The sequence below is a fragment of the Coffea arabica genome, chromosome 8c, assembly GCF_036785885.1.
Source record: "Coffea arabica cultivar ET-39 chromosome 8c, Coffea Arabica ET-39 HiFi, whole genome shotgun sequence".
Lineage (NCBI taxonomy): Eukaryota > Viridiplantae > Streptophyta > Magnoliopsida > Gentianales > Rubiaceae > Coffea > Coffea arabica.
Window position 1 is genome coordinate 37,515,771 of NC_092325.1, and position 21,626 is coordinate 37,537,396.

Consider the following 21,626-nt stretch of genomic DNA (forward strand, 5'->3'; position numbering starts at 1 on the left):
GAAGATTAATACTGATAAATCTTCTGTATTCTTTAGTAAGAATACAGATGAGAGTAAGAAGGCAGAGATTTTAGGCTTACTGGGGGGATGAAACAGGTGGATCAGAGCAGGCATCTGGGGCTACCTATGGTTATTGGCAAATCCAAAAGACAGGTTTTCAACTATATTAAGGTCAGGGTGTTGGAGAAACTTAAAGACTGGAAAGAAAAATTGTTGAGCCAAGCTGGGAAGGAGGTCCTGTTGAAGTCTATAATAGTAGCTATGCCTGCATATGCTATGAACTGTTGTAGGTTGCCTAAGAGCTTATGTCAAGAAATGTGTAGAGAAATGGCAAGGTTTTGGTGGGGGGAGAGTGAAGGGAGGAGGAAGACTCACTGGGTGGAATGGGGGAAGTTGGCTGCAGTTAAAGGGAAAGGGGGTTTAGGTTTCAGAGATTTGCAGGATTTCAATAGTGCCATGTTGGCTAAGATGCTGTGGAGGATTCTGACATAGCCTAACTTGCTGATGAGTAAGGTGTTGAGGGAGAAATATTTTAAGGGGGAATCCATTTGGCAGACACAGGTTAGGGCAAGAGACTCTTGGATATGGAAGAGCCTTTTAAGTGCAAGGGAGATACTGGAGATAGGAGCTAGGAAGAGGGTGGGGGATGGTAGAACAGTGGATATCTGGAAGGATAGGTGGTTACCAGATGGAGGGTCAGGTATGGTGGCCTCTCCAAAGCCAGCAGATTGTCCTGTCCAGAAAGTTCATGAACTGATCCAGGATGGAAAGTGGAACATAGCAGTGATGGAATCTATGCTCAGTAAGGAGGATTGCAAGAAGATTGAAGTAATCCCTATCAGCCTATGTGGAGGGAAGGATAAGCTGGTGTGGCCATGGACTAAATCTGGACAGTATTCAGTTAAGACTAGGTATATGCTGGCTAGAGATATGAGAAGGGAATGGAGGAGGAAGGAACAACAAGAAGCCAGTAATAGCAGAAATACATGTCACTCTAATGTATGGAAGGTGCTATGGAACTTAGACATAAAATACAAACTAAAACACTTTCTCTGGAAGTGCTTGCATGGGGTCCTGCCAGTCAATGAGGTGATCAGGAGTAGGATAGGTATAGGAGAGGATAGGTGCAGGTGTTGTGGGGAGATGACAGAAACATTGGAGCACTTGTTTTTCTTTTGTAGTCATGCAGAGCTTATATGGAAGGAAGCTCCAATTGATTGGGATGGTCTAAAGGAGTACAGGCACAGTTTCTGGCATTGGTGGAATAGCCTGATGGAGGTGCAGAACAGAATAGGAGGACGGAGCCACATTGCTTTAACAAAGGAAATCCAGAAACTAAAGTGCAGTTTAATGAGGAAAGGAACTGTCCCAGAAGAATAGTCAGTAAAGCTGTTAATGAGTGGTCTGAGTATCAAGAAGTGAGAAATGGGGAGGGAATGGTTGCGGAACAAAGGAAAACACAGGTGGATGAGAGTAGTAAATGGGTTCCACCCCTACAGGGGGTTGTCAAACTAAATACTGATGCAGCCTTGGAGGTTAAAGAAGGTAGAATAGGTTGGGGAGTTGTGGCCAGGAAAGAGGATGGCACGGTAGTAGGAGCTTGGGCAGGAGGTGAACGAAGGAATGGCATCCCGGCAGTGGAGGTGGCCTTAGCCATCAGGAAAGCTGTCGTCAAGGCTAAACAGTGTGGGTGGAACAAAGTGGAAATCCAATCTGATTGTAAACAAATGGTAGATCTGCTCAAAGATAGGAATGGGGACACTACAAGAAATATATTTTTCAGTGACAAAAATTTATGTGACAACAAAAATCTTGTCACAGATAACCTAATTCAGTGACGACATTAGATGTCATCACAGATGAGTACAGCACAAGCATAATCAGTGACAACATTGGAAGTTGTCATTCTCAACTCGTCACGAAATAGTTGGCGTGCATCTCATTTGATGCCGTGGGAAATGAATTTATGACAACTCAAGTAAAGTCGTCACAAATGCTCTCTCTACAGTGACAACATAACTTGTTGTCATTGAAAGTCTACCAGATTCCAATTTTGTGACAACTTTTTGCATCACTGTATACTACAGTATTTTCATCAACTTTCACTAATTCTACTATGACACCCTAATTTTATTTTTTAGCCCCCAATTCTTTTATATTAGCAAAAGCACCGAAGATATGACACCCTAATTTTATAATTTAGCCCCTATTCATTACGTATTAGCAAAATGCAAATGATATACTAACAAACTATTTTTAGATATTTGTAATTTTTGCTAAGTTGACATAATAGACATGTCTGAGCATAAAAATTTTTTCACGAATTGTTTATTATTCCTTATAACAACCCCCAAAAATCAATAACTGAAATAATTTGAAAAAATGTAATTGAATATAATTTGTAGTCTAATGTTAGCACTGTGAAAGATTAGTATAACGTGTAATACATCATAAGTAATAATTATTTTCATATGGAATGGGTATATACGAAATTAAAATTATTCAGTAAAATATCTGTCGTGCAATAAGATTGAGAGTTGTAACACATTTAATAGAATATTTGATTACATGTTTCTTTTAATTTATTATAAAAACTAAGTAATAGACAAAGAGTAGGATAAGCATGAGTAAGAAGTGCTATACTGTATATAAGCAATTCTATAGTATTTTCATCAAATTTCACTAATTTTACTATGGCACCCTAATTTTATTATTTAGCCCCCAATTCTTTTATATTAGCAAAAGCACCGAAGATATGACACCCTAATTTTATAATTTAGCCCCTATTCATTACGTATTAGCAAAATGCAAATGATATAATAACAAACTATTTTTAGATATTTGTAATTTTTGCTAAGTTGACATAATAGACATGTCTGAGCATAAAAATTTTTTCACGAATTGTTTATTATTCCTTATAACAACCCCCAAAAATCAATAACTGAAATAATTTGAAAAATGTAATTGAATATAATTTGTAGTCTAATGTTAGCACTGTGAAAGATTAGTATAACGTGTAATACATCATAAGTAATAATTATTTTCATATGGAATGGGTATATACGAAATTAAAATTATTCAGTAAAATATCTGTCGTGCAATAAGATTGAGAGTTGTAACACATTTAACAGAATATTTGATTACATGTTTCTTTTAATTTATTATAAAAACTAAGTAATAGACAAAGAGTAGGATAAGTATGAGTAAGAAGTGTTATACTGTATATAAGTAATTCTATAGTATTTTCATCAAATTTCACTAATTTTACTATGGCACCCTAATTTTATTATTTAGCCCCCAATTCTTTTATATGAGCAAAAGCACCGAAGATATGACACCCTAATTTTATAATTTAGCCCCTATTCATTACGTATTAGCAAAATGCAAATGATATAATAACAAACTATTTTTAGATATTTGTAATTTTTGCTAAGTTGACATAATAGACATGTCTGAGCATAAAAATTTTTTCACGAATTGTTTATTATTCCTTATAACAACCCCCAAAAACCAATAACTGAAATAATTTGAAAAAGTGTAATTGAATATAATTTGTAGTCTAATGTTAGCACTGTGAAAGATTAGTATAACGTGTAATACATCATAAGTAATAATTATTTTCATATAGAATGGGTATATACGAAATTAAAATTATTCAGTAAAATATCTGTCGTGCAATAAGATTGAGAGTTGTAACACATTTAACAGAATATTTGATTACATGTTTCTTTTAATTTATTATAAAAACTAAATAATAGACAAAGAGTAGGATAAGCATGAGTAAGAAGTGCTATACTGTATATAAGCGATTCTATGCATGTTAAAATTTTGAAACATGTTTTATTGTGTAAGTTTTATTGTAAGGTAATTTCTTAAATAATTTGTATATTGAGTTGTCCAAACCCAAAAAGATGTATATAGACACAAACAAGCACACATATATATACATGCACAAAAAAGAAACCAATATCAAATAATTTATTTGATATTTATAGATGAGATTAAGGAAAAAAAAAGAGATTAAGTATGAAAAAAGAAACCTGAAAAAAAAATTTGGCTAAAAAAAAAAAAGAAAAAAGATGTATGAAGCTAAAGGCGTGAATCTTGGAATCTCAAAGACGTGCTTAGATGCCAAAAAAAAAAGAGCGCCAGTCTGAAATCTGAAAGAGGCGCGAGGCGGGTGGCTGAAATCTCTACAAAACGACGTCGTTTTGGTTGTTCACACACAAACAAAAGTCTCGCCGCTTCTCTCTTCCAACACTTGGACAAATTTCATTCTCAATCTTTCCTTCCTATGGTGAACTAACCCTTCCTTCCCGTAGATTCAAAATGCCGCTCGCCACCGTTAGCCGCTGAAGTCCGCCGCAATCCACCACCATCAGCCGCTGAAGTCCGAGCTATCCAGCACCATAATTTATTCTTCAGCATTTCCTTCACCACTGACGATAGCCCTTTCTCCCCTCTATTGACCCGCAACCGCGTCGAGCTCTTTAGCACCAGCTCAGGTGAAGGAAAATAGAGGAGGGCTTTGGCAGTAGAACAAAACAGAGGGAAAAGAACAAAACAAGAAAAAAAGAACAAAATAGAGGAGAAAAAAAGGGCGGCGCACAAGTGAGCAAGAAAAGCTGAAGGGGAAGCTTGAGAAAGGGCGGCTAGGTTTTAGAGGAGAAAAAGAGAAACAGAAGAGCAGAGAAGCAGCTAGGGTTCTTGGAAGGGAGGCCTTGAGCGTGAAAAGAAAAAAAAACTGAGTGAAGGAAGAGTGGCGGCTGACGGGAAGATCAGGAGAGAAAGACGCGGCAACGGATAGAGGAGGAAGAACCAGGTCACCACCAGTCCGCGTCCGCTCTGTTGCTGTCTGCCATCGCCAACACCACGCACAACCTCCTGGGCTGCTGCCGTTCTCTGTAACACTAGATGAAGGCTCTCGGACGAAGTCAGACCTAGTCATCTTCCAATTCCAACTCACCGTCTTCGGCTTCGTCATAATCGCCGTCGCCACCGCTCAAGTAAGAGCACTATAAGTCACCCCTTTTTCTTTGAATTTCAGTTCCTTCCCAAGTCCTCTAAGCATGTCTGCCATGGCTTCGTTTATTGAAATTTCCCCGTTGATTGTTCAAATTTTAGCATGCGCATGTTATATCATGATTGAATTTGAAATCCCTTGTACTTCTGATGATTTTGGGGCCAACCGTGGCTTCATTTGAGCAAAGAATTGCTGGAATTTTTCATGTTCGTTTACTGTTTGTTGAAATGCCCAAGTGGTCTAACAGCAGGCCATAACAGGGCATTCGTTCAATGCTCATTGCTGCATTTTATCTTTCCCTATCCTTGTCTCAAGTTTTGGTTGATGAACTTGTAAATCTGATTAGCATATCAGGACTGCCTCTGAATTTCATAGCTTTCTTTCTAATAACTACACATTGTGAGATTTTTTTTTTCCCCGAAGGGTATGACATGCTTTGCTCTACAAAATGGGAGAAAGTATCAACTTTAAGGCCACTTTTGAAGCGAACATATATATATAGTTGTAATAATTTCAAGCCGGTTAGTTGAGATTGAATGATACATTTTAGAAATGCACTCTTATCATCTGCAATTGAGTTGGATATTTGAGCTATCTGCTTCGCTTGAGAGCAAATTACTGTTCTTGTTCCTCATGTTATCGGCTTCAATACCATCTATGAGAGTCAAGGAACTTCATCAATGATAAGAATATAATGCCTTAATTTTCCTCCTTACTAGAGTTAAATGCAACAACATTTTAAGTGAACATAACTTTTCAAGGCCATGGTAATTAGACCTCTGGAGAGGTCACAAGTATTAAGGAACTACTCTTTTGCTCGCTGATGCAAGAACCAAATTTATGAGCTTGATATCCATCTCGTAAGCTAATTCCTCTATGTATAAGCTCATATTATCATGCATGTCATGCTTTCCATCTTGTATTACACAAATTTGGAAGCAAAGCTAGAAGCAACATTGGTGCCTGATCTCCATTTTGTTTTTTAGATGTATATGAGCGGCTTGTCCAGGATGGTAAGAAAGCTGGTTTCTTTCAGTTGCTGGCTACGCAAACTGTCAGTGCTGTATGGCATGTAAGTATGAGCTATAGTTTTTTTCTTTCATTTCCTTTCTTTTGAGAAGACATGGTTTCATTAGTTTAGTATTATATTTCTGATCATATATCACTATCGGAATTGGTAGTAGTTGTATTCATGGAAGTTAAACATTTATGTTCCTAACAGGTGCATGGGTCCTTATTGTAAAATATATATTAATTAGCTAAATACAGGTTCTCTTCTTGGTTTCTTAAAATCAGCTAATTATAGTTTCTTTTAAGCTAAAAGCATCTGAGTAACAGAATCGATTTTATACAGAAAGGCTATTTATGAGGAGCAGTCTTCTAGTTAGTTTTGAAAACAGCTTTTTAGGTTGGAGAAATTTTAAAAGTGAAACGTAATTCCAAATTTTTGGAGTTCACCTTTTGGATGATCACCTTTTCTAATCAGCTTCAGAAAAGCTGAATCGAACAAGGGCAACTTATTTTTCTTGCATGGTCTAATTAGTTTTGATAACCTGTGCATGCTAACAATTTCAACAACATGATTCTGTAGGGTACTGGCAAATAAAACTTGATTGCTTGTGCTGGCCATCTTCTATGATTTGCCTATATACTTGGCTTTCCTGAATCAGGAATATTGGTCGATGCAATATGTTGTTGTTTCTTGAGCTGCATGGAGCACATTTTGGTGCCATCCATTTGGTCCTATTTACTGATTTTATTGTGATATAAGAAAAGAATATAGTTGTTATCTTTGGAAGATAACTTAACCAATTGATATGGAAATCCGGATGTTTCCATATAATCAAAAGTTGCAATGTTGGAAAGAGTTATAGGACGACAATTGCAGGCTGGAGGAAAAGATGGACTAAAACCACAGTGGAATGTTAGTAATTTAATTAATATGTGGTCTTGCTGCTTATGGAAGAGCATGACCAAAAAAAGGTAGAATAGAAGTAAAGGGCTGATGTACAAGGGTGAGATTGAATGGGATAAAGTCTTGGTTGTGTTCTTGGCTTCCTGATTATCACCATGTTTAACATCCTGGAAACTTTGTCAAATGCAATAAAGAGAAGAAGGCATGTTTTCAATTTATATTTGTATTTAATATGTGTTTCCACATTCCTTTATATCTTTGATGCTCTGATCTCGGGCTGTTATGATGACCTGTGTTTGATGCTTATATTCTTTGATAATAGTCCCCAGGTCATTTTCTTCCTAATTGCATTATCCTTTGTATTATTGCCATCTGAAAGCAAATGCATCTTTGTTACCCCAATTTTGGTGATAATACTTCTCCCTTCCCTTGAGACGCAACATGTCCACTAGCCATATGACCTTTCATTTCCCCCCTTTTTTTAGATAATAAATAATCTGAATATCACCTCATTACATAATTAAATGTATCTGTTGTGTCGCAGGGATTGTATCCTGGGTACATGATTTTCTTTGTTCAGTCTGCTTTGTTTATTGCTGGTTCAAGAGGTATGAATATGGTCTTTACTTTGGCATATTGTGGTATAAATAAATTGTTTGCTCTTCATAGTTATTACAATTGAGGCACTTGAATTCTGGTTCTACAAAATAGAGATTCATTTTTAATACAATTGGGTTGCTTGATGTCAATTTAGTTGCTTGATGGCACTTGAAATCTGGTTCCACCAAATCTGATTCCTGTTTAATGCAATTGAGTTGCTTGAGGCTGATTTAGGTGCTTGAAATCTTGTTCATGTTTGATTACAGCCATTGAGGTGCTGGATGTTGCAACCAAAACTTTAGTGTTTTTAAAGCAAATGTGTTTAAATGTTGGGATGTATTCCACTTTTTTCTTTGTCGAACTCATCTAAATTTTTCTGTATCAGAATTTTTTTTTTGTGCTAAGGAAAAAGAGGCACCTGTGATTGTGTGTGTGTGTGTGTGTTTTTTTTTCTTGATATACTGTGTGGTTCACGATCATCTAGGCTCTCAATGTTTTTAGGATTTTATTGTTGTTATTGTTATTGTTATTGCATATATATTTGTGAACATGCAGATATTTATTGTGTTTGTATTGTTATTCTATATTTCACAGAATATATATTCAATGTCTTATTTGCTATAATTTCACTTTATTTTTGTGTTAAGTAATTTACTTAGATTGCTATAATTTCAAATTAGAGTGACATTAGTTTTTATAATATGGTGCCTATCTAGAAGTGTAGTTCCAGTTTTAACACCAGTGCTCATTGCTTCAATTTTGGTAACGTGTAGGTTCTAACACGATTCCCAAGAAGAAGAAACCAGTCATTGCTGTGAAGATGGTTTTTGAATTGAAGACTACAAGGCCTATCGTGCTCATGTTTTGTTCTAGATGGGAATCGTGCTCATATTTTTGTATAGAACTTTACTACTCTCTATTGTGGATGGAAAATCACTAGTATTGTAACTGAATGGCTTATTTTGGATGGTGCATGGTTTATGACTCATTTGAGGCAACATTTATATATATATGTATTTGGGTTGATCTTCTATTGGAAATGAATGTTGGCTTTCTTTTCGTATGTTGGCTTTTTTTTTTCTCCTTGCTACTCAATGAACGTTTTGTGATTGTTGGCAGCTATGTTGCTTAATTAACATTAGATTATTGCTTTTTACAAAAAAATAAATGACAATAAAAAGTTGTCACTGCCAACAAGTTTTACTAGTGACACCAGAAAGTCGTCACTTTTTATGGATAGAAAACAATGACAACAAAAGTCGTCACTGAACGGAAGCATAATGTGACAACTCCAAGGGTTGACTACGACAAGAATTTAGCCAGTTTAGTGACAATAAAAGTCGTCACACAATGTACAACAATGAGTGATGACAAGAGTCATCACAAAAGCGAAATCGTTTGTGACGACTTTCAACAGTCGTCACATGGACCCCCTTTTGAGACATAGAACTAGTGACAGCTCTGTGACAGTAGTAAAAGTCGTCACTGACTTTTTTTGTGACGACTTCTGAATTTTTAGTGACGACTTTCGCCTGTCACAGAAACGCAATTTTCTTGTAGTGTGCCATTACAGACTCAAATGATAGTATTCAATATAACAAATTACAAACAAGCCAAAAGACAAACCTTCAACTCTGATACCACTTGTTGGGGAAATCGGGTAATTTTCCACTCAAAATATAACTAGTGATTAAACCGATTCAATAATTCCCAGGAAAGATCGTCGAAACAATCTCCTTAGACAGAATTACCATTCCAAATAAATTCCCAGGAAAGGCTGGAGGGGTCACAAGCGGTCTCACTTAAAACCCAGTCTCCTAGATAGAACTTACGTGCACGGTGTATTATCACAACTATACCCGTGTATACATAAATAATACGTACACACGAATAAGAAAAATACACCCAAATGAATCGTATAAAACACTACAAATAAACCCGACAAATATAGACAAATATATTCAATACTATATTACAACAGAAAAAGAAACTACTAAATAAATGCGGAACAAATAAAAGAGATATGGAAAGAACGCACCCGAAAAATTAATAACGGAGTTCGGCCAATTTTGCCTGATCTCCGAACACCGCTCAAGCGACCTGCTTTTATAATTTAGGAGAGAAGAAAGAATACAAAGAATTACAAAATCCTTATGGGTAATTCTTTGTTGTTCTTGGTACAATTCAATTGGAAGGCTTGAGAGCTATTTATAGCTCTCAAGCAATCCTACAACTCCTAAAACAACCAATGTGGGATTAAGAATTAAGCCACCAATTTCAACAATTGTTGGCTTGTAAAAGTAAACAATTGAGGCTTTGAATTCAAGGTTTTGAATTCAACACTAGTGCCTTTTCACATAAGTACAAAATCATTCGTAGGGACCATACTCCAAAACTTAAAATCTTGCATGCAGACTCAAAGCAGTGGAAACATTCAGGTAAATCGTGTCCACATCAAATGACGTACAAAAGGTGACTTAAGACGACATCATCAGCCATGCTCTGACAATATTAAAAAATAATTTGCCCAAATTTGTTGATTAGCAGAACTCAGAAAAGGATGGAATCTCAATGAGCCTTAATCACCACCAAAATGAAACTTGAAATATGGTGTTGTTGTACGGTCAGTTGGTTACTGAATTTGGTTAAAAAGGATTAGTATTAGTTTTCACTTTTAACTTTACTATGATGCATGCTCGACAGGAATTAATGTTTGCGACAGTCGATAATCCATCAAATGCTGTGGAATGGGCATTAGCAGAGATGCTAAATCAACCTGAAATGCTTCAAAAAGCCACAGAAAAGCTAGACGCCGTGGTTGGAAAGGATAGGCTTGTTCAAGAATCTGACCTTCCGAGGCTGAAATATGTGAAGGCCTGCGTAAAAGAGTCCTTTCGGCTGCATCCATTAGCACCCTTTAATGTTCCTCATGTATCTACTCAGGACACCGTCGTTGGAGGCTACCTCATCCCGAAAGGTAGCCATGTTATCCTCAGCCGTCCAGGACTTGGCCGTAATCCTCGAATCTGGGAGGATCCGCTGAAGTACAAGCCTGAGCGCCACATGAAGGATATGGAGGATGCTAGAATGGATCTCAACGATCCAGAATTAACTATGTTTTCCTTCAGCACCGGAAGGCGTGGATGTCCAGGAGTCCTTTTGGGTTCCACGCTCACTGTGATGTTGCTGGCCAGACTTCTTCAATGCTTTAGCTGGAAGATTCCACCTGGTCATTCGCAAATCGATTTAGCAGAGTGCGAGGATGCTGGCTTCCTTTCCAAACCTCTCGTTGCAGTTGCTGAACCACGATTCCCACAGCCCAACTAGGATCGCGATGCTTTTCATGATTTACCTGCTTATGTATCATCTTCTCGTGTCTACTCTCCCTATCCTGTTATTAGTGTCATCTTTTCACTTTTGTGATGTTGCAAAATAAGCGTCACATCTAAAATCATTAAATGCTTTCCTTTTTTCCTATTTAAAGATACAACTTTTACGGTTCCTAATGAACTTCTACTAAGTGTAGCCAATTCTGCCAAAATTCTTGCTTGACTTGTGATGTGAAATCCAAATATTCGTAATCGAGGTTTCTGAATTAAGTTTTGTCCAATAGTTTAGCTCGGAACTACTACAAGTAGTTATGTATTTCTAAAATAGTCTGGTTGGCATATCGATTCCTTCAGGCCATTTTGCTCTGAAAATAAGATTTTACCATTGTTACAAGGAAATAATACGTTTCTCCTTTTTCAGCACAAACATCCTTGAAAAGAAATTAGTTACTGCTTTAAAAATAAATATATATCCGACAAGTTATCTGGCACCAAAACCAAGTGCATAAATGTCCTCATTTTTCTAAAAATCCCACCTTTCATAAATCTTCTCCCCAAATGTAGGCCCTTTCTTGGTCCATATATCCGCTTGCTTGGTTCAATGCACCCACTTAAAGTGAGCCATAAAGACAATACACCTTTATCTGTGACCTTCCGAGGGTTAATAATTAATTTTGCTGTACTAATTTCTATGTTGTGGACAACCATCAAAATTCGGTTAACTGGTGAATTTCAATCACCACTTTTTAATATAGTCTGAAAAACACCAATTACGATACTGTGTCATAAGTTGTTTAAAACTGCGATAATCAAACCGTGTGGGGTACTGTATAATTGCCATGCATATGTGCCTCTATTAATATACTAAATCAAGTGTAAGTAAAATATTGTAATTGGTTGTTATCAAAGACTCTTTGTAGCAGCCCTCCGAGAAAGCAAGGGAATAGTTCATGTTGAAAATAGTTTTTAAACCAACATTAGGCAAGTAGTTCATTTGGCAAGTTTTTATGTCACATGTAATATAACATAATCTAGTACTAGTCATCCAGAAGGTAATTAGTGATATCTTTGGATGTGCATTTTGATGATTCTTCCTTTGTAAGCAGAAAGTTAGAGATATAACAATTTCTTCGTTTCTATTAATTAATTAAGATTAATTTTAGGATCTATCTAATGGGTGCCCGTTAAAATATATCTCAGATGTCATATTTTTGAGACATGTAAAATTAATTAGGGAAAGAAAATATATACAAGCAAGGGTAGGAAGATTAAATAAGGAAAGCATATAAATACAATACAGGATAATAATTGTTAGTATGCACAGCCATTAAAAAATCCCTTAATTTTATATACATTATGATAATGTATATATTAGTGGCATGGATAAATGTGCATAATCTCAATTTAGTTGAATTTAAACTTTCATTTTGACACATGTAATATGCATCCATGCTTGTTGGCGCATAGATACAAATAGACTGTTAGATATACAAGATTAATCCCATTAATCTTTAGATATACATAGACTGTTAGATATACAAGATTAATCCCATTAACAATTACATTACATAGTACACATTGCATTAATAGATACAAATATGAAACTTATATTAGTAATTAGTATAGACAAACACAAAGGTGTTGCCGGTTGACTGGATTCCTTAACGAACATTGTCTTGTTCTATTTGGGGTTACAATAATCAAATAGTCTTTGTTGTTCAACTATAATAGCTTTGAGTTTGCGCACATTCGGAAGCGTGACTCAGGAGCCTGTTGACTAGATCAACAACTAAAAGACATCTTCGGCAAGCAACAAGTTTTCTTCATTTCTTGTTGTATTATATATATATTCTGTGTCTGTAAACTGTATATTTTTATTTATCTATTAATTTTGTATGTGTATAGCTTACAGGTTATATTTCAATTTCAGTTCATTATCACCATTTCTTTTAGCATGGAAATGACATTTATTTTCTCTTCATAATTATTCAAATTTATAAAAGTTGGATAACTTTTTTTTTTTTCCAATCGGTAACAAATTTCATTAATCAAAGTAAGGATTACATTGTTTGAGCAACTGCTCTTACATCAATTGTGGCTAAACTAGTAAGCCAGATTGGAAAGGACTCCTTCCAACTAATTTCCTCAGACAAGCTAATGGCAAATTTTGCCAGCTTATGAGACACACTATTACCACCTCTTTTAACTTTCCACACCTCTTCTCTGACTCTGAACATACCATAGCAACATCCATTATTTCCTTGTAACAATGGTAAAATCTTATTTTCAGAGCAAAATGGCCTGAAGGAATCGATATGCCAACCAGACTATTTTAGAAATACATAACTACTTGTAGTAGTTCCGAGCTAAACTATTGGACAAAAACTTAATTCAGAAACCTCGATTACGAATATTTGGATTTCACATCACAAGTCAAGCAAGAATTTTTGCAGAATTGGCTACACTTAGTAGAAGTTCATTAGGAACCGTAAAAGTTGCATCTTTAAATAGGAAAAAAGGAAAGCATTTAATGATTTTAGATGTGACGCTTATTTTGCAACGTCACAAAAGTGAAAAGATGACACTAATAACAGGATAGGGAGAGTAGACACGAGAAGATGATACATAAGCAGGTAAATCATGAAAAGCATCGCGATCCTAGTTGGGCTGTGGGAATCGTGGTTCAGCAACTGCAACGAGAGGTTTGGAAAGGAAGCCAGCATCCTCGCACTCTGCTAAATCGATTTGCGAATGACCAGATGGAATCTTCCAGCTAAAGCATTGAAGAAGTCTGGCCAGCAACATCACAGTGAGCGTGGAACCCAAAAGGACTCCTGGACATCCACGCCTTCCGGTGCTGAAGGAAAACATAGTTAATTCTGGATCGTTGAGATCCATTCTAGCATCCTCCATATCCTTCATGTGGCGCTCAGGCTTGTACTTCAGCGGATCCTCCCAGATTCGAGGATTACGGCCAAGTCCTGGACGGCTGAGGATAACATGGCTACCTTTCGGGATGAGGTAGCCTCCAACGACGGTGTCCTGAGTAGATACATGAGGAACATTAAAGGGTGCTAATGGATGCAGCCGAAAGGACTCTTTTACGCAGGCCTTCACATATTTCAGCCTCGGAAGGTCAGATTCTTGAACAAGCCTATCCTTTCCAACCACGGCGTCTAGCTCTTCTGTGGCTTTTTGAAGCATTTCAGGTTGATTTAGCATCTCTGCTAATGCCCATTCCACAGCATTTGATGGATTATCGACTGTCGCAAACATTAATTCCTGTCGAGCATGCATCATAGTAAAGTTAAAAGTGAAAACTAATACTAATCCTTTTTAACCAAATTCAGTAACCAACTGACCGTACAACAACACCATATTTCAAGTTTCATTTTGGTGGTGATTAAGGCTCATTGAGATTCCATCCTTTTCTGAGTTCTGCTAATCAACAAATTTGGGCAAATTATTTTTTAATATTGTCAGAGCATGGCTGATGATGTCGTCTTAAGTCACCTTTTGTACGTCATTTGATGTGGACACGATTTACCTGAATGTTTCCACTGCTTTGAGTCTGCATGCAAGATTTTAAGTTTTGGAGTATGGTCCCTACGAATGATTTTGTACTTATGTGAAAAGGCACTAGTGTTGAATTCAAAACCTTGAATTCAAAGCCTCAATTGTTTACTTTTACAAGCCAACAATTGTTGAAATTGGTGGCTTAATTCTTAATCCCACATTGGTTGTTTTAGGAGTTGTAGGATTGCTTGAGAGCTATAAATAGCTCTCAAGCCTTCCAATTGAATTGTACCAAGAACAACAAAGAATTACCCATAAGGATTTTGTAATTCTTTGTATTCTTTCTTCTCTCCTAAATTATAAAAGCAGGTCGCTTGAGCGGTGCTCGGAGATTAGGCAAAATTGGCGAACTCCGTTATCAATTTTTCGGGTGCGTTCTTTCCATATCTCTTTTATTTGTTCCGCATTTATTTAGTAGTTTCTTTTTCTGTTGTAATATAGTATTCAATATATTTGTTTATATTTGTCGGGTTTATTTGTAGTGTTTTATACGATTCATTTGGGTGTATTTTTCTTATTCGTGTGTACGTATTATTTATGTATACACGGGTATAATTGTGATAATACACCGTGCACGTAAGTTCTGTTTAGGAGATTGGGTTTTAAGTGGGACCGCTTGTGACCCCTCCAGCCTTTCCTGGAAATTTACTTGAAATGGTAATTCTGTCTAAGGAGATTGTTTCGACGATCTTTCCTGGGAATTACTAAATCGGTTTAATCACTAGTTATATTTTGAGTGGGAAATTACCCGATTTCCCCAACAAGTGGTATCAGAGTTGAAGGTTCGTCTTTTGGCTTATTTGTAATTTGTTATATTGAATACTATCATTTGAATCTGTAATGGCATCTGACAATTTCACGTCAAGAATTATATCTGAGGCATCGGCTTTCTCGTCCACATGGTCGAGAATTCCAATGTCAAGTTTGAAGGTGGCAGTGGAGACATTTGACGGTACTAGCCATTTCGACATGTGGCAAGGCGAAGTCATGGACTCCCTTTTCCAACAGGGTCTTGACATTGCCATTGAAGAAAAGAAACCATATGACATAGAAGAGAAGGAGTGGGTACCATAAATCGGTTGGCAAGCGGAACTATTCGATCGTGTTTATCCAAAGAGCAAAAATATGCTTTCAAGAACGAGACTTCTGCATGGAAATTGTGGAAGGCATTGGAGGGAAAATTTCTGAAAAAGAGTGGTCAGAATAAACTCCTAATGAAGAAAAGATTGTTCCGATTCGATTACCAACCAGGTACTATTATGAATGAACACATCACTATGTTTAATCAATTAGTAGCAGACCTGTTAAATTTAGATGTAAAATTTGAAGATGAAGATTTGACTTTGATGTTGTTGTCATCCCTTCCTGATGAATTTGAACATTTGGAAACTACGTTACTTCATGGGAAGGAAAATGTGTCTTTAGATGTTGTATGTTCTGCTTTGTATAGTCGTGAATTGAGAAAGTAGGATAAAAAGAAAAAGAAAGTAGCTGCAGCAGATGAAGCGTTAGTGGCAAGAGGTCGTCAACAAAGCCAATCAAAAGGGAGAAGAGGAAGGTCTAAATCGATAAGTAGAGTTGCCAAAGATGAGTGTGCTTCTGTCGTGAGAAAGGGCACTGGAAGAAAGACTGTCCAAAGTTAAAGAAGAAAGGGAAAGCTCCGCAAGACGTAAATGTTGCAGAATGCAAAAGTAATACGGAATCAGATTTCTCTTTGGCTGTATCACCTTTAACATCCCATCCAAATGAGTGGATTTTGGATTCAACTTGTACCTACCATATGACTCCCATGCGGGAGTGGTTCTTTGAATTTGAAGAACTTGATGGTGGAGTTGTGTACATGGGAAATGACAATCCATGTAAAACAGTTGGGATAGGATCAATCAAACTGCGTAATCATGATGGATCCACCAGAATCCTGAAAGATGTTCGGTACGTGCCGAATTTGAAGAGGAATCTCATCTCCTTGGGACTCTTGAAATCAAAAGGCCTGGAAGTGATGATGCGAGATGGAATTCTTAAAGTAACTTCGGGAGCACTTGTGATGTTGAAAGGTGTGAGGAAGAATAATCTGTATTACTACCAAGGTAGTACAGTTGTTGGGACAGCAGCAGCAGCAACATCTTCCACTAGCAAGAAAGATGCAGAGGCAACAAAGTTGTGGCACATGCGATTGGGACATGCTGGTGAAAAATCCTTGCAAAATCTTGCAAACAAGAATTATTGAAAGGTACGAAAGTTTGTAAATTAGAATTTTGTGAGTATTGTGTTCTGGGAAAACAAAGAAAAGTGAAATTTGGCACTGGTATCCATAATACCAAGGGTATTTTGGATTATATGCAATCAAATGTGTGGGGACCTGTCAAGACTCCATCCCTTGGTAGCAGGTATTATTTTGTCATTTTTAATGATGATTTTTCCAGAAGAGTTTGGGTGTTTACTATGAAGAGCAAGGATGAGGTGCTACAGATTTTCCTTAAATGGAAAGCTCAGGTTGAAAACCAGACGGGAAGAAAGATCAAGATTCTCCGAACAGACAACGGTGGAGAATACAAGAGTGATCCCTTCCAGAAGATATGCCAAGAATGTGGCATAGTTCAGCACTTCACAGTTAGAAAAACACCGCAGCAGAATGGGGTGTCAGAGCATATCAACAAGACACTAGTGGAGAAAGTACGTTGCATGCTGTCTAATGCTGGGTTAGGCAGAAAGTTTTGGGTTGAGGCTGTGACATACGCTCAACATCTCGTCAATCGCTTGCCATCATCTGCAATCGGTGGCAAGACTCCATTAGAGGTATGGTTTGAAAAACTTGCAACAGATTATGATTCTTTGCGTATTTTTGGTTCTACTGCATATTATCATGTAAATGAATCAAAATTAGATCCACGTGCAAAGAAGGCTCTCTTTATGGGCTTTAGTGCTGGAGTTAAGGGATACCGGTTGTGGTGTCTAGAAGCAAAGAAAATCATTATCAGCAGGGATGTTACCTTTGATGAATCTGCCATGCTGAATAAGGTAATACAAGATGGAACCAGTGGTACTCCGCAACAGGTGGAGTATACGCCGAAACAGGTGGAGTTTGAGCAAATAATGGTGAGTCCAGCAAATAGCACCATCAGTGACTCTCCCATGGTAGAAGAGGAGTCAGATGAGGAAGAGGTTTCAACCCAAGAACCTCAACAGCAGCAAGAGTCAATTGCCGTCAATAGGGCAAGACGAGAAATTCATAAACCTGCTCGTTTTGTTGACATGGTGGCTTATGCACTTCCAGTTATTGATGATGTTCCATCCACATTTTCTGAAGCAGTTCGAAGTACAGAAAATAATAGATGGAAAGATGCTATGGAAGAAGAGATGCAATCTCTTCAGAAGAACAAGACGTGGAAGTTAACACAACTATCAAAGGGCAAGAAGGCAATTAGATGCAAATGGATATTTGCAAAGAAAGAAGAATTTTCTGACAAGACTGATGTTCGCTACAAGGCAAGATTAGTGGTTAAAGGCTATGCTCAGAAGGAGGGAGTTGATTATAATGAGGTATTTTCTCCAGTTGTTAAACATTCCTCTATTAGAATTTTGTTGGCCTTGGTAGCGCAGTTGAATTCGGAGCTAGCTCAACTTGATGTGAAGACTGCGTTCCTTCACGGTGACTTGAAGGAGAAAATCTATATGTCTCAACCAGATGGATTTAAAATTGCTGGTAAAGAAAATTGAGTTTGTAAACTGAGCAAATCGTTGTACGGATTGAAACAATCACCGAGACAATGGTACAAACGATTTGACTAGTTCATGATGAGTCAAAAGTACACAAGAAGCAAATACGATCACTGTGTGTATTTGCGCAAGCTACGAGATGATTCCTACATCTATTTACTCTTGTACGTTGATGATATGCTGATAGCATCAAAGAGCCAAGTTGAAATTGATAAATTGAAGGCTCAGTTGAGTAAAGAGTTCGAGATGAAGGATTTGGGAGAAGCCAAGAAGATTCTCGGCATGGAGATAAGCAGGGATAGAACGAGCGGCAAGCTTTGTCTGACACAGAAACAGTATTTGAAGAAGGTACTACAACGTTTTGGCATGAATGAAGATTCAAAACCTGTAAGTACTCCGCTTGCTCCTCATTTGAAACTTAGTAGCCTATTATCTCCAAAGACGGATGAAGAGCGAGCATACATGACGAAAGTCCCGTATGCTAATGCAGTTGGTAGTTTGATGTATGCAATGGTGTGTACGAGACCTGACATTTCACAGGCAGTTAGTGTGGTAAGCAGGTTTATGCATGATCCAGGCAAGGGTCATTGGCAAGCTGTGAAATAGATTATATGGTATATCCAAAATACCGTAGATGTTGGATTAGTATTTGAGCAGGATAAATCACTTGGTCAATGTGTAGTTGGATATTGTGATTCTGACTATGCAGGTGATTTGGATAAAAGACGTTCTACAACTGGCTACTTGTTCACATTTGCCAAGGCGCCAGTCAGTTGGAAGTCTACTTTGCAGTCAACGGTGGCTTTGTCAACAACGGAGGCAGAGTACATGGCGATTACAGAAGCTGTGAAGGAGGCAATTTGGCTTCAAGGATTGCTTGAAGACTTGGGAGTTGGTCAAAAACACATTGATGTATTTTGTGACAATCAGAGTGCTATTCACTTAGCAAAGAACCAGGTCTTGCACGCAAGAACGAAGCACATTGATGTTCGCTATCACTTTGTGCGGGTAATCCTCGAAGAAGAGGAGATTTTTCTTCAGAAGATTCGGACTACGGAGAATCCTGCAGATATGCTGACCAAGGTGGTTACAAGGTCCAAGTTTGAACATTGTTTAGACTTGGTCAATATCCTGCATATTTGATTGGCGCCTGAGGGCGTAAATTTGGAAGCACCACAAGAACCAATTGTTATTTTTGGGTGGGATTAGAAATTATGCCAAGGTGGAGATTTGTTGAATTCAAAGCCTCAATTGTTTACTTTTACAAGCCAACAATTGTTGAAATTGGTGGCTTAATTCTTAATCCCACATTGGTTGTTTTAGGAGTTGTAGGATTGCTTGAGAGCTATAAATAGCTCTCAAGCCTTCCAATTGAATTGTACCAAGAACAACAAAGAATTACCCATAAGGATTTTGTAATTCTTTGTATTCTTTCTTCTCTCCTAAATTATAAAAGCAGGTCGCTTGAGCGGTGCTCGGAGATTAGGCAAAATTGGCGAACTCCGTTATCAATTTTTCGGGTGCGTTCTTTCCATATCTCTTTTATTTGTTCCGCATTTATTTAGTAGTTTCTTTTTCTGTTGTAATATAGTATTCAATATATTTGTCGGGTTTATTTGTAGTGTTTTATACGATTCATTTGGGTGTATTTTTCTTATTCGTGTGTACGTATTATTTATGTATAAACGGGTATAGTTGTGATAATACACCGTGCACGTAAGTTCTGTCTAGGAGATTGGGTTTTAAGTGGGACCGCTTGTGACCCCTCCAGCCTTTCCTGGAAATTTACTTGGAATGGTAATTCTGTCTAAGGAGATTGTTTCGACGATCTTTTCTGGGAATTACTGAATCGGTTTAATCACTAGTTATATTTTGAGTGGGAAATTACCCGATTTCCCCAACAACTAGCTGATAAGGTGCTAAAGTTTGATTTACTCCATTTGTTTAAGAAATTTTTTATGTAACCATGCAGCAGGATAGAGGATTCCTTGCAGTAATTTGTGCTCTAATCTCCTCAGTTGCTAAGAGGGGTCTGCCGTTGCTATCTTTGAGCCTGATTAGGACATCAAGAAGGTCTTCTTCCTCCTTTTTCACGCCACTCTCCCACATTTTAATCCTTTTTTCAATTTCAGGATCTTGGTGCTTTCGTACGCATGCAATGGCCTCAGTAAGATTATTTCCGTAGCCATCAAAGTCAGAATGCTTCATCCAGGGCATGTAATCAGATACGCTGAATGCTTACAAATGAGCAAGCATTTTGAATAGTGCATTGATATGTTCAACTTCCTCAGCATCTGGTCCTCCATCTTCCATTCCTTTCCCGAAGAATCGCTTGTTGAAAATCATTTTTCTCGTCACATTTCCGCAGTAGTGTTGCGTAACCAATCTTATGTCCACTAGCTAAAATGTATCGGTTGAGGGATCTAATAGATACTTTTAAAGTTGAATGACCAAAGAAGATATTCATAAAAGTTGAAGAATTATTGGAGTCGTTTATTCAACAAGAAATCAAAATAAAGTCATTTCTCCCGGTGGCAATCGTTTTGAACCCCACGTTGATACGAGAAAACTGTGGAACATAACCACATGAATAGACAAGCGATGAATGGTCCGCCCCCCATTAAGACAAGTGCAAAGTTGGCTCGATCGAAGGGGGATGAGTCCAAATTCTCCTAATCCTTGTAGAAGTGAAAATTTAAACAAAAAAAAATGAAGAAAAACATGTTTCGACTGTTACCACTTTCGAACGACAAATTGTGTGGTTCACAAGAATTGCCCATGTACATTGAACAACGGTGGTTTTGTCAATGTTTCGTCGGAGTCTTGTTTACTCAGTCAAGAGTAACACTACAGGATGACAAGCCATGGCTTGGATTTCATCACCATTTCTCGCGCGCCATCACCCTTATGATCATATGAAGAAGTAATCACGATATTCATGCAAGTACATTCACTCTTTTTGAAGTTTATAGGTACTAATCTAGAGTGTTGAAACCATCAAATATGGTTTAGTACTGCCTCCAAATCCGTCTTGGGCAAAGAAATTCCTGTTCAGCAATTGTTACCATAATCATTCATCCATCTTAGTTCTTTGGACTTCTGAGCAAGAATGTCAAGTTCGAACATTGGAACTTACAAGGGAGTGTGTTTGAGTAACTTCTTATTTGCAAAAATTTATATTATTGCATTGTAAACGCGTTTTTAATAACACTTTTATCTTTTCAATGTCTGGCCGGTTCGGCAAATGAGGGCCTTGTTTGCCAAGCAAGTTTTGGGTCAAATTTGTCTGCTACAAAATTTTCTAACAATTTTAACTATAATAATCTCAAAAGAATTTTCAAAATTTTTAAACTATGCACTTCAAAAAATTCAAAATTTTACACACTTCAAAAAATTTTTTTACAACTTCTACAGTAAATTTTAGACAAAAACACTCAAAAAACTCACTTATCAAACGAGGTCGAGT

General features: G+C 37.3%; 3 protein-coding genes and 1 long non-coding RNA gene across 4 annotated transcripts; 3 read left to right on the forward strand and 1 right to left on the reverse strand.

Annotated features, from left to right (window-relative positions):
- Positions 1–87: 87 nt before the first annotated feature.
- Positions 88–492, forward strand: LOC113706065 (uncharacterized mitochondrial protein AtMg00310-like). The gene has a single exon (XM_027227957.2). The coding sequence runs from the start codon at positions 88–90 to the stop codon at positions 490–492; it is 405 nt and encodes a 134-aa protein (XP_027083758.2).
- Positions 493–5,883: 5,391 nt separating this feature from the next.
- Positions 5,884–8,569, forward strand: LOC113706601 (uncharacterized). The gene is made up of 3 exons (XR_003452059.2): positions 5,884–6,095; positions 7,483–7,546; positions 8,312–8,569. It is a non-coding gene; the product is annotated as an uncharacterized lncRNA (long non-coding RNA).
- A 1,657-nt stretch (positions 8,570–10,226) lies between these two features.
- Positions 10,227–10,865, forward strand: LOC113706066 (phenylalanine N-monooxygenase CYP79D16-like). The gene has a single exon (XM_027227958.1). The coding sequence runs from the start codon at positions 10,227–10,229 to the stop codon at positions 10,863–10,865; it is 639 nt and encodes a 212-aa protein (XP_027083759.1).
- Positions 10,866–13,525: 2,660 nt separating this feature from the next.
- Positions 13,526–20,377, reverse strand: LOC113706067 (isoleucine N-monooxygenase 2-like). Its single transcript, XM_072062875.1, has 2 exons — positions 20,153–20,377; positions 13,526–14,149 (listed from the first exon to the last, which is right to left on the reverse strand). Exons 1-2 carry the CDS (start codon positions 20,375–20,377, stop codon positions 13,526–13,528), a joined length of 849 nt encoding a protein of 282 aa, XP_071918976.1.
- Positions 20,378–21,626: the final 1,249 nt, after the last annotated feature.